The sequence below is a fragment of the Lactuca sativa genome, chromosome 6 (assembly GCF_002870075.4).
Source record: "Lactuca sativa cultivar Salinas chromosome 6, Lsat_Salinas_v11, whole genome shotgun sequence".
NCBI classification, from domain to species: domain Eukaryota; kingdom Viridiplantae; phylum Streptophyta; class Magnoliopsida; order Asterales; family Asteraceae; genus Lactuca; species Lactuca sativa.
In genome coordinates this window covers 138,388,415-138,402,069 of record NC_056628.2, presented here as the reverse complement: position 1 = coordinate 138,402,069, position 13,655 = coordinate 138,388,415, and the positions used below count along the sequence as shown (strand labels likewise).

The window sequence follows — 13,655 nt, the reverse complement described above, 5'->3', positions numbered from 1 at the left end:
AGGGACTTCAAAATCAACACAATGACTGATACTTTATGCTTCTCCAGGCCCTAAGACACTTGAATCTGAAGTAGCAACTCCAGATCCGGCTTCTAACCCAAAATAATAACATTATGGCAAAAGAGCCCCAACAACCACACATAGATCTTGGTGCAAAAAGGGTCCAGGAACTAGTTTATTACCTCCAAGTGCTCAAAATGAACTCACAATCCCAGATCTATGGCTCCTTCTTGCTCCTCCAAGTTCCTTCTTCCTTTTTCCAAGCTTTAAAGCACCTTCCAAGGCTCAACTAGGAGATATGACGGCTAGGGTTTGGTGTTCTGGGGTAGAGAGGCAGTAGAGGAACCCTAGGAAGGAGAATGAGACGCTTAAATAGTCTCCAAGTCCCAGATTTAGGGTTTTTCCTCGATCAGACCCAACTCGTCGAGTCTCCTTGGCTGACTCGCCGAGTCGGTCGCTTCCACCACAACCCGGATCCCGCTCGGACTCGCCGAGTCCCTCCTTGGACTCGCCGAGTCTCTTCTTAAAATTGAGGTCTTCTTTCTTTTCTTGACTTTCCAATCTTTGGGGTGTTACAGTATTACCCTAACTAGCATACAATCTTTGATACTTGGGTAATAAAATAGATAGAATGCATACCTTGTTGATGTAGCTTGACTCCATGAAGCTCGAGAGCCTAGTGCCCCAAGTGTGACACCTCAAATGGTTCACACAACATCATCAACACTTGGAATAACCATGAGAAGAAGAACCCTATGTTGAAATCGGCTAGCCCTCATATAAGTATCACTAGTGCCGTTTCTTGAGCTAAAGGGGTCCTTATATAGTGTGCGCATTAGGGTTACACTATGTAACCCATGACTTTACGAATTCCTTATGCTTCATGGGTTTTAACCTCCATGGAGTATCCATGGATCACCACATGGGTTAAACCCAACATAAGGAATCATGGATCATAACCCCACATATATAAGAATGAATGATTTACACAATCAATCCCCATATATTTAATTAGTCTCTTTTGATCACTAAATTAAGTCTGAATTAATTCTTGATCAATACTAATTAAATAACATGATTTAATATTAATATATTAGAACTTATAATATATTAATATGTCACAAATGTCCTTTTCTCACAAACAGTTTATCCAAATGTTCCGATGCCATGCAACCCAAATGGACAATGACGAGTACGGTCAAGTACATACCAATTATAGGTATGGACTTAGACACTAATCCAATAGTCTCCTACTTGGATAAGTCTAAAACTATTATTGAGGATGACTTCAAAAACCAACTGGCAATCGTAACTCTCAAAAGCCGTTGTTGAACTCTGACCTCGTCGATGAACTTTGACCTTTGTCAATGACTAGTCCATTAGATAAGGGATCATATATTCCTCCATTCTAAATATCATATGGACTAAGACATGGATTATAAATCATTATCTCTATCCATTTATTGTTTCCTGATTTCCGATTCATGATGACTGACTGATTGAACAGATCAAATCAGTCATGGCTTGCCCAAGCACTCACATGTGTCATCATTAATAAATCATCGAGGGGCCCATGGATATCGCTTTTATCCTGAAGGTAAAAGGAATGGATAAACTTCGACTCATATGGCTTGTTCTACTACTTGTTGAATCATACACAAAGGCACGTTTTATATCATCGAGTTACCAATGCGTTTTCGTGCAATCAAATGTATAACCAACTCATAGTAACAACTCATATCTCTAGGTTTGAAGAATATAAGATATAGGGTTACGCCCTTTCAGTTTTTCCGAGTTCGGGGAAGCAGTGAGCAGACTCGTAACTTCCAGGGTTAGGAAGGGTAGTACATGCTCAAGATGGTTTGAGTTATGATTTGGTTTTAGCGCCAGTAAGTGGTAGTTTGAGCCTAAAGTGGGGGAGAATAGGGATTCTAAGGTTGAGTATTTTTAGCCATTGAGGGATATGCGAGTTTGTTGTTGGATTGCTATTTTCAGATTAGTTAGGCAGACGTTAGTCAGTGGATCTTTCCAGAAGCGGGTATGTTCAGTTCCATGTGGGTCTTGATTCTCTGGATTAAGTGTCAATGTGTCCTCGACCACTAATTTTGGGGTTCATCATTCAATAAAAGTTCACTCGGAAGTTTAATTGTGTCAGCCGAGATGCAGTGGTCGGGCCAATCTGTCATCAAGTTCGGTATGATCTATGTTCTTTGGTCCTTCGAGTGTGTTTACCCTCAATGGTGGAGTGGGAACTTGGTTAATAGCAGACTCAGGTTTAGGCAACCTTCGATATCCGCGGAAGTCTTCTCAACCTAGTTGTGTAGCGATGGAATCCGTTCAGTCTCAATCAAGTATGGGATCTTGTTTCAACTGATCATGGGGATGTTTTATGTTATTAATTGAGGTATTTTTAGATTATATCTGACATTCCTTCTCTCTCTGGATGATATTCTAGGTTTCTTAAGTATGTGTATGGGGGTAGTTCATGTAATCTGGTAAAGATAGCATTGGAGCACTTGGTTCGAATCATGTGCATGGTTCTTTTGGATTTTAGCCTTCGAATCGGGCCAATGGTGCATCTATTTTCCTATTCACGGGTCGCGTACGTCCATGTTTTGTAAGGTTTGCTTTGGTGGCATCTTTGTGATGCACAATTGGCGTGGTGAGGGAATTGATTAAGTCCCTTCAAGGGAATGGAATGAGGTGAGTATCTGTGGGCCTGGAGTGATGGGCGAGCGATGCGATGGCGTCAAGGTCGTTGTGATATCGAGAGCATTCCAGACATGGGCTGAAGGCCAGGGAGGGCATTCCAGATTCATGTTGTGGGCTCAGAGGCAATCCAAACATATTCAGAGGACATTATAAGGGGTATTCCAGTCATACTTTGAGGGCCTAGTGAACATGGTTGTTCATTTATTCTGCTTGTGGTGCTTTCGGTATCGATACACTGATGGGAGACGAGCGAGTCGTAAATCTATTGGTTGGATAAAGGAAGTAGTAAAGGTTGTTGGGAGTATCTGTCAGGAATCAGAAAGTCCTTATGGGATGTATACATTATATTTTTGGTTGTTCGCAAGTTGTTGCTATTGTTGTGGTTTTCAAGTTGGGATTGGTTGGAAAGTCGCAAGTCATAAAGTTCTTTATGATTGTCTCAAGTGGTTGTCCAGGTGGGGGTACACCTGATTCTATAAGGGGTTGGATGTAAAGCAGAAATTCTTGGATTTATCTCTTGCTCGGCGAAGCAGTGGTCAGTAATGGAATAGAAGAGGATCAAGGGTTAATAAGGTTTTGGTACATCATATGGTTTGGTTTTGGGTGAAGATCGTGGTCGGTATGTTTCGAGGATCAGTTATGCATGTTTCTGTTAGTGTCTCCAGTCAGGAATTGCGGGCAGATTCATAATTGGACGCTCATTAGATGTAGGGAAGGGTCTTCGAGAAGAATATGAGTGGCCATATTCGAGTGGGTTTTTGGTGAAAGCTCGCATTGGGAATCGCGAGTGTATTAGTGCAACATCTATACTCAGAAAGATGTGGATCAAGAAAATTGGATATCAAAGACCTCAGCTGGAGGGTTCAGGATTTAGTTTATGTTTCTATGCTCAGGGATGGTTCTACCTGTTTAAAGGGCGGGCAAGTAATGAGGTTTCAGCATTATGGCTGTAACATTTCGGTTCGTCGGTTAAGAAAATCAGTATTTCGTAGCCATTGTGTTCATGGATATTGTTATTTTCAGGATGAGATTTTTCTCCAAGGAATATCAAACCCCTTCTGGCCAAACGAAGGGTTGTCTGCAGCTGCAGTTAGTCTGCAATTCTATTTTCTAGTAGGAATCGCATGTAAGCAGGGGTCGAGTAACGAAAAGATGATCCATAAAGAAGGAACTACTTAGTTTATTGAAAAAATTCTCCTATTTCATGGAAGTGGTAGGCTCGACAAATGTTTTTCAACTACACTATTGAGCTCCAAGAGTTTCAGTTTATGGAATCCCCAATTCATGGGATTAATATAAAGATGCAAATGGTAGAATGCGGTTTTAAAGAACTACTCAATCGGACATTGTTGAATCCAAACATTTAATTAGAATGAAGAATCAATAGAGAGGTGAATCCCTCACCAAGAACGACTATTACCTTATTAGTCAAGAATTGACAAAGGGGAAAAATGATAAAGACAAACACATTTATTCATATCTAAGAATAGATAGTTCAAGAGAATAACCTGATAAACACTCATATCTTCAAGTAAACTTGTATATATTTTATTTTGTATACTTTTCTAAGAAAATAAAAAGTTCAAAAATATCAAAAAAAAATAAATGTTAATACATTGGGGAAAGAAAAAACTCCAAAACGGCCCTTGTAAGATGTCACTTGGGACCGATAAAAATACAAGGCCTTTGAGTGAGGTGCATGCACCCAACTTGACATTAATCCTTAACTAAATTTCATATAGTAACTTGGAAGTATGCTTAGTTACCAATTAATAGATCCCAAGATAATAGTAATCTTATACTCATGCATAGTACTTCTTAGGATATAATTCATTATATATATATATATATATATATATATATATATATATATATATATATATATATATATATATATTCTTTTGAGTACATTATTTTTCTTTTGGAGATTGTTACTCTGATATCAATCTCAATCTTGTATAGATTTGATGATAACATTAGATTTCAAACTAACAAGAAATAAACTAGCTTTTAATAAGTGTTTAAGGCTAACTGGAGTGGGAGGACTAACCCACGCATCTTGCTGATGTGTTCGGCCTAAGGATACGTCCACACCGCCCCTAAGGCCGGTGGTTTGAGTGTAACGTGGGTGCAAAGACGTCCACTAGCTTTTAATAAGTGTTTAAGGCTAACCGGAGTGGGAGGACTAACCCACGCATCTTGCTGATGTGTCCGGCCTAAGGATATGTCCACACCGCCCCTAAGGCCAGTGGTTTGGGTGTAACGTGGGTGCAAAGACGGATGAAGACAACGAATAAGAAAGTAGCAACAACAAAGGTCACGTATTTAACCCTTTTTTCCTTTTCTTTTGTATCCATCAAAGTAAAAGAAAAAAAAATGGTATTGAGCAATGACCCGTTTTTCAGAAAAAGGTTGAAGAAGACAGGTGAAGAAGACGATTCAAATTTGCTTTAATTGAAGTTACAAATTTGGTCTCTAAAATTGTGTCTTTTAATCTTATTATACCCTTTTATTTTTCTTTGAATTAAGTTAAACCCTCAACTATATATAACTAGATATGTTTAATAATTTTAAAAATTAATAATATGTTTAGTTGATTTTTTAATTAGTAAAATGATTACTTAAGTTTATAATTATGTTTTTTATTTAATCTAATTTTAAAAAATAAATAAAATATAAATATAAATGATATAGAGTGGTAACTATTTCCAATGTTTAGGGAATTGGTGATGGAGCAGATGTAACGTTGAGTTTGCAGCGCTTTTCCGGTAGTTTAACTGTGACCACTCCCCGAAAGTGATCATTTTGTGAGCATTAGTCATTATATTTTTCAGTTTTGTTTGAAATTGAGGTATGTAATGTATTTGAATTTTGGATACTTGTCATCTTAAATTGGCTAATTGACTAGGCTGGACTTATGCACATATTTGGTCTGAATTAATGAAGATCACCTCAGTTCAACATTCAAAGAGGAAGTTGTGAAACTAGGATTTCAATATCTTTGTAGACTTTGACTCTTATATTGCTAATCTAGGTTCATGCCTCTAAAATTTATCTTAGTATGTTGTTTGTTTAATTTTATAAAAAGAATTTTATATTGAAAGATACCACAATCGTTCAATTTGATTGATCATATTTGTTTTATACTATATTATCAAAAAAACATGATTAATTGATTTTCATGATTTGAACTATGTATGGTAAATCGATACACATAAATATTCAAAAGAATATACATTTGCCTATCTTAGATGTAATTCTGTAATAGAAAAGTCTATGATACATTATCTAGACAAGGGCACTGCCTTTAACATATTCAGTAAAAGCCAAAGCCACCAGACCCAACATCGCAACCCGCCCATTCCAAAGCTCTGCATCTGATGTCATCAGTCCACTCGACTTCGACTGCACACTCACTCCTTTAAACAACGGCACCAACGACGCTAACGTCAACACCACACTTGTCCCGACAAATACCGCAACACCGCCGTTGCCGATCTGGGTGAACACGTCTTGACCGCTGCTCAGTTCCACAGCCATCGCCGACACAAACCCTATCATGGCTAACCTTCCGTTGATCCTCTCCGGTGCAGGTCCACTAAACGCCAACACGTCAGAGAACTTCGTGCTGACCTTTGGAGCAGGTGGCGGAGGAGGAGGAATGTTGATCTTTGGTGGTGTTGGGGTGGTTGCTGGTTTTGAAATCTCCGGTTCACCGCTTTGAGGTGTTTGTGACATGCATTTGACGGAGAAGGTGGGAGTTTTTTTGAGGAGTGTGATGGGAGTTGCCATGAAGATTGAAGAAGCTGCCATGTCGGAAAAGATGGTGGTACTTTTGAGGGAGGAGAGAAGGTAGTTGTTGATGGTGGTTAAGGAGGAGGATGGAGGGTTTTATATGGGAGGGGGAGGGGTTAAAGACAAAGGAGTGGATATTTATAGGGCCACGTTAGTGACATTTCACGTGGCCTTCGAAATGGCCGATGAAGGGTGATTGTGGTGAAAAAGGCCTCTACATCTACACTTGTTTCTTTGATTATTTGTGCCTTTGTGGTGGGGTATGTCGACGATTGAAATTTGTAGGCTCTTTTAGGGTTTTAAGTTTTAACTTGTGTCCGGAACTTTCGATTTTGTAAATCATTTACGCATTGTATTGACAACAAATTTATTGCAATATAATTTCTCACGTTGACTTTTTGTGCATTTTTAATATTTATCATTGATGTTCTATCTCTATTTTATATTAAATAATTAACACTTAGTTAGTAGTTATTAGCTTTTTACATGTGTATCTATTAGGACCGAATAGGTTAGTTACAAGTAGGGGGTCTCGGTCTACATGGTAATTCTAGCAGGAGGTCATATCCGTCTAGCAGGAAATGCTAAGCTAATAATCGGAATGGTGGAGAAAGAAGATTCAAGGTCAAAATAAAGAAGAGAGGTGAAAGAAATATATACAATAGAAGTTGGAAGAAGAAAGCAATAACTAAAGCAAAGCTTATGACATATGAAAAGATGTGTAGAAGATTGAACACTATAAAGAGAGGAAATTGTATATACAAGTTTATCAAATCCAAAAAGAATTGGAAAATGGACTTAGGGACACATGAATTATATTGAGGATGACAGCGGTCGGTCTCTAATAAAAGATATGTATATTAAGAGGAACTTAGATTGTCACTTGCATTCTTTACTTAACGACGCTACTTCGTTGGGGATTCCAATATTAAGGACATTTATGTGTGTTAACTGCTTCAAAATGAGTTTCTATGTATGAATATTATAAAGCAAACTGAAAAGTAAGGAAGTGAAGACAGAATGAGATGGGGAAAGAGAGTTGTTGGTCTATACCAAATCGATATTATTGTGTGGTGGTCATTGGGGGAGGATGATGTGTGATGTGGCTAGAGAACCTTCTTAATTGTATCTCAAAGTCGACCGACCAATATATCAAAGAAAATTTTTTTTGGAACAGCATAAAATTTTATAAAAACTAGCAGGAAGCAAGGAAAAAAAACATTACATAGGACTGCAAGCTAAAGTAGGCTTACGAAGCCCATCGACCCAAATGATTTTAGCTTTTCTACTCCTGTTAGCAATCCAAAAATACGACCTATCGACTACACAGAATCCAAAATTTTATCAGAGGAGTAACGAATAGATATCGTTATATCATTACTCCTAAAATCTGTTAGTGAGTTAAGGATGACCTTGGGAATAAATTTTCATGATATATAAACAGGTAATCTATAAGTTTTATTAAATCTAAGTTAATACTAGATTTTGTAACATCTAATTTTTTGACATCGTTTGATTTTTACAAGTATCAGGAAACTTTTTAGCTTCGCTTTGTATGTTAAATATGTAGTTCTTGTTTGTCAAGCTGACTAAGTCAGTTTAGTGACAGTTTTGTAGCAGTTTGTAAATGCCAATATGATAGTTTTCGGAGAAGGAGTTATATACCTTTCTGGTTATTTAAATCATGTACACACAAGAATCATAACCTTTTCATTCTTTGTTGTTGTCATTGAATTTTATCCATTTGAGATTTTGATTGTACCATCGAAATAATTCAATTTGAAAGTGTATCATGACTTTTAGTGGAATCCAAGCAATCGAAATAACCCGTTTTTCTAACATTAGGAAGGGTCACTTTTCCAACATATGATAGTGCTAGGCCAAAAGACCTTTGGTTTAATTGAATATCATTATTAGTTTATCTTGATTAATGTTCTTCGACATCAAAAGATCCCTACATTTGAGGTAATGGATTTATAACACCCTATGGTTGTTATTGTTGAACATAGTTAGTTCTGATTGGATTCTTCTTTGATGATTAACAAGGGTGTGTGGGGGCTTGGATCGGTTATAAGCCAAAACCAATATAAGACTCCAAAAATCATAGAAATTTACAAAAATTAAATTTCAAACATTAACCAACATTATTTAAAAAAAGAGACATTCCTTCAAAAGTATTATTCAAAATCAGAGTTTTTCCCAAGACCCAGTAACAAAAAACAAGAAGATGTGCATGATCACACCTTCGTCGTACCGTGATCATCAAATGTACCTAAAACAATAAACTGAAACTGTAAGTCAAAGCTTAGTGAGTTCCCCCAAAGTACCATCATGCAACATATAAAATACATAGATTAGCATGTTGTGTCCACAACCTCCCGGTTGGATTACCCTAGCCCACAACATCCCGGTTGGATTGTCACGGTCTGTTGACTGATAGCACAAAGCAGTAATCTCAACCCTAACATAACATGTCAACATATATCATATAATATACATACAGGAGATATGTGATTATACAGCTAATAATCACATGTAGTCCTACAGATCTACCAGTTTAACCTATATCAATAACTATCATATAATCATACAGATCTATCACATACTCAACATATCTTCAATCAGTATCTAACAGGATATCAATCCATTGGGTCGGACTTGGTGCCTTCGACTCGTAAGTTCAGTGAGGAAAGTCTGAACACAAGCTGAATAAATCCCTTCCCCAAAAACCGGCTCTAGTCGACAGCTATTATCCCAAAATATTGCCCGACTTAAATTACTACCAATTTATCCAAGATATCCTTGGGTCAAAATAGGTCAAAATCCACAAACTAGCCAAGTCAACCCAGTCGGGAGGTTTTGGACCTAGTATATGGTATACAGGGCAATCCAACAGGGAGGGTGTGGACGAAGGTAATCCAACCGGGAGGTTGTGGACCCAGCATGTTAATCTATGTATTTTATATGTTGCATGATGGTACTTTGGGGGAACTCGATAAGCTTTGGGTTATAGTTTCAGTTTATTGTTTCAGGTACTTCTAATGATCGCGGGAAGGAGAAGGTGTGATCGTGCACATATTCATGTTTTGTGTTAGTGGGTCTTGGGAAAAACTATGATTTTGAATAATACTTTTGAAGCAATGACTCTTTTTGTAAACAATGTTGGTTAATGGTTGAAATTTAATTTTTTTAATTTTCTATGATATATAGAGTGTTACAAGTTGGTATCAGAGCCATGGTTTGAGAGAACTGGATGAACATTCGTGTGAATCTAAACTCAATATAGGGAGCTGTAAAAGTTTTTTTTAATGGTTTTCAAAAAATGTTTTCAAAAGTAACCATGGAATGATGTGATGTGTACGATCAGCCGAAGCTAGAAAGTATACACCAAGTTATGCACACTGTTATTTGATATGTTTTTCATGATAGAACAGCATGCTAGTGGTAGGCTAGGTATCTTCAGGAATTATGTGATGGGATTCTCTGATATATGATGCTTGATACCCTAGGATTACTTCTTATACAGATTTGACATCATTATTGTAGTTTCTTAGTGTATGCATCATAGTTGTACATAACTAAGATTCTATAGCCTAAATATTTTTGGTTGAGCATTATTTCATGTTCTTATTTGATGAAGGGCTTATGGTATAATCAAGTAGTTGACTGTCTGTATATAACATTCGGAATGCGCGTATTTACCCTTTTAACCCTTGTAATGAAACTGTTGGGCTGAAGATTATTTTGAAGATTGCGTCTTTTGGGCTCGATAGTATAGTTATTTTGTACTCCGGTTTGGGCCTGTCCAACCGAGAGCCTTTTATGTTTTATATATAAGAATATGCTTGCATGCATATTAGGTTAAGGATTGATAACGATATTAGCAATTATTCTAGAGCTTAACGATAGCATTACAGATTTCTTTAATCGTTCTTGTAACCTTCCAATCCTCTACAGTTGATGTTCTTAATCGAGCTCTTATGAGGATTTTGTTTTAATCATTCGAATCGTTTGATTCACACTTGTCTCGTTTATATTTTTGTGTTCTTACAGTTTTATATTATTTGCCTGTTTGAGATCTAATCGATCTTCTTAGATTTAAAAGTTTTAATCTCATCAATTGGTATCAGAGCGGGAGGCTGTGTAATCGATACACATCTTTTCTGTGAAAAGATTACAGTTAGGGTTTTTCCGCAATTAATAATATTTATTGAGCCGTCATCTCATTATTGACGTATCTTGATATTTATTGTTTTGCCCTAATCTGAGTTATTACAAGTCTGATCTTTTAACAGGTTTTTTCGATCATAATGGACGAGACGCAATCGAACCCTATTAATATTTCCAACAGCATCGGTTCGACGACAAAAATTCCAATCTTATACACCCATGACTATGAAGTATGGGTGCATCACTTCGAAGACTACGTGATTGGATCTGAGGATAATGGGTACCTCATATGGGAAGCTATCATCAATGGACCATTTTCTCATTCTGCAACGTCCAGAATAGTTAAAACTCAAAAGGAGTACAACGATCTGCTGAAGGATGTGAAATATATTGCACAAGATGAAAAGGACAAATTCCAGTGCAATATCAAGGTGTTAAGGTTGATCAGATTCGCCCTTCAGTCTGACACATTCAGGTTGGTCAGCTCATGCACGACGGCAAAGGAAGTTTGGGATAGACTTCGCGAACTGTACTCTACAGACGAGGATCTTGAACATTCTATCCAAACCTTGCTCTTATCTGAGTTTGGAGAATTCAGGCAAGGAGCCGAAGAAACAGTGACCCAGACGTTCGATCGCTTCAATCATCTTCTCAGCAAGATGATCAAACACGATATTGAAAGGAATCTTATCGAGCAGAAGGTTACTTTCTTAAATGGACTAAGGTCCGAATGAAGAGCAGTGGTTTCTACAGTCAAAGCACATGAACAGTTTAAATCATATTCTCTGGCGAAACTAGTGGGCATTCTCAAGTCCCAAGAGAAGATTGTGCTGCAAGAGAAGAACGTCGTTTCAAGCCTTGGTTCGTTGGCCCTCCTATCAAAAAGTAAAGCTGTGATGGAGGATGAAGACCTCAACTTGGAGGAGTATGACCTCACGTTTGAGGATTATGCCATGATGGTATCCAATCCCAAGAGGTTCATAAAGAAGAGATTCCCCAGCAATAAAAACCGAAACTGGCAGGGGAGTTACAGCTCAAAAAAGGTGAACAATGAACCGAAGGTTGAGGAGCTCAAGAAGGAACCGAAGGTGGATGGCGATTCCGGAGTAAGCTGTTACTACTGTGGTGGGAAAAACCACTATGCTAAAGACTGTGTGCTTAAAAAGATGGCTGAAAAGGATGATGAAAAGGATGAGGAAGCTGTGTTGCAGAAGAGGCTGGATGAGTTGAGAAAGAAGAAGTCTACCACTAACCCTTCTATTAATGCTCTTATTGTGCAGGGTTCAGTTAATGATGACGAGTTCGGTAGCACGGAAGTTTGGTCTACCGACTCAGAAGACAATGAAGTGAGGAAGCCTACCCATGGAAAGGCTTATGTGGCAAAAGAGGAAAATAGTGGAGGAAGATGCTTCATGGTGTCTGACGTATCTCAAATGAGGGGATACAACACCGATGGTGGAAGCGATGGACCGAAGGTGCAGGAGGACATGTGCTTTACGGCCAAACCACTCAGCCAGCAGTTCAATGAGCTTGATGAACTAATAAAGAAGGTACAATCGGTTTTCATTACATCTAAAGTACCACAATCCTCATATGAGAAAGAACTAAAAAACGTTAATACAAGAATTTCTCATCTAGATAGTAGCTTAACTCAAACTCGAGTCACCAATTCTAACCTAACTGATCAATTAAGCAGGGTGGCATCGAAGAGTGAGGAGCGAAGAATGTGGATCGAATTAAAGGAGTCAGAATTAGTTAAAGTTAAAGACGAAAACATTTATTTGCAAAGAGACAATTTAAAATTGTTAAAACAGCGGAATGTTTTTTGTTTAATTGCTAAACGTTTATATTCTAATATTACTCAGCTTCACTTGGATTGTGAAATAGGCCAAAAGATCCATCGCATGATTTTGCCCTTTCTTGAGTTTAAGGATGATGAAATCGATGTCGAAGCCTATAATTGTGAGAGTGTGATATCGTCTGATGATGTCAATCCGACCTACATGTATGGACTGGACAAAATTGAGTCCTTCATCAAATCTAAGGACCACAAGGACATGCTTAAAAATCTTTTGGATGAAAATGATAGACTTAAACTGAGAACTGAAACCATACAAAAATTTGACTCTTTAAATGCCAACGTAAGCACAGAAAACAAAATTGATGTTGAAAATGCATCTGAGCTTGACGAGGACGAAAACATGAGTGAAATTTCTGTAGAGGACACGGTTGACTGCTCAGAATTTGTTAAAAGCGAACCTGAAAACCACAAGAATCTTATTTCTGAAAATTTAGTGGAGTTCGCTCGTTTGTCCCAACAAAAGTCCCCGAAATTAGCAGAGAAAGCAGTTGTGTATCAAAAGGTCAGGACCACTCCGAATCAAGTATACAAGGTGACTGGAGTAACCGAACATCAGACAGCTGAACTCACAGCTATTGTAAACGAAGACAATGCTGATGGCTGTGATGAGTACTTCTGGGAAGCTCCAATAGATAATGCAAACGAAACCGTTGGCTTATCTGAAAGAACCTCCTGGATGAGTAAAGGAAGATACATACCTGAACCCTTGAATAAACCAGATAATTTCGACGAACCAAGCACCAGTGGTACGAAAGACATTCCTAAGGAGGATGAAAGTTCGACAAAAGAAGATGTTCCCTCTACTTCATCAGCTCAAAGTAAAACTCCTTCAGTTCCAAAGGAACCAGCCAAGGAAAAACCGAAAGCGAAAGCGAATGTTCATCATCAACCAAAGCAGATGAGGAATAAGAAGATAGAAAGGAACCAAAGATACAGGAAGAATCTCTCTGAAAGGAGACAATTCTGGCAATCCCAGAATGCATACTTCTCACATCAAGACAAGAATCTGAAGTATGAAAACAATCCTGTAGGAAAGCCTGAAAGTCACAACAACCGAAGGCAAAGGTTCGGTTCTGAAAAAGACTTCAACCGAAACCAAAGGTTCGGTTCACAAGAC

At 37.9% G+C, this 13,655-nt stretch overlaps 1 protein-coding gene across 1 annotated transcript; it reads right to left on the bottom strand.

Annotated features, from left to right (window-relative positions):
* Window positions 1-5,877: 5,877 nt before the first annotated feature.
* LOC111881939 (early light-induced protein 1, chloroplastic) lies at window positions 5,878-6,592 on the bottom strand. The gene has a single exon (XM_023878319.3). The coding sequence runs from the start codon at window positions 6,523-6,525 to the stop codon at window positions 6,001-6,003; it is 525 nt and encodes a 174-aa protein (XP_023734087.1). The 5' UTR covers window positions 6,526-6,592; the 3' UTR covers window positions 5,878-6,000.
* Between the last annotated feature and the right edge of the window lie 7,063 nt (window positions 6,593-13,655).

Excerpts from the sequence above, each read along its gene's own strand:
- LOC111881939 (XM_023878319.3), bottom strand. The coding sequence starts at position 6,525 with ATGGCAGCTTCTTCAATCTTCATGGCAACTCCCATCACACTCCTCAAA.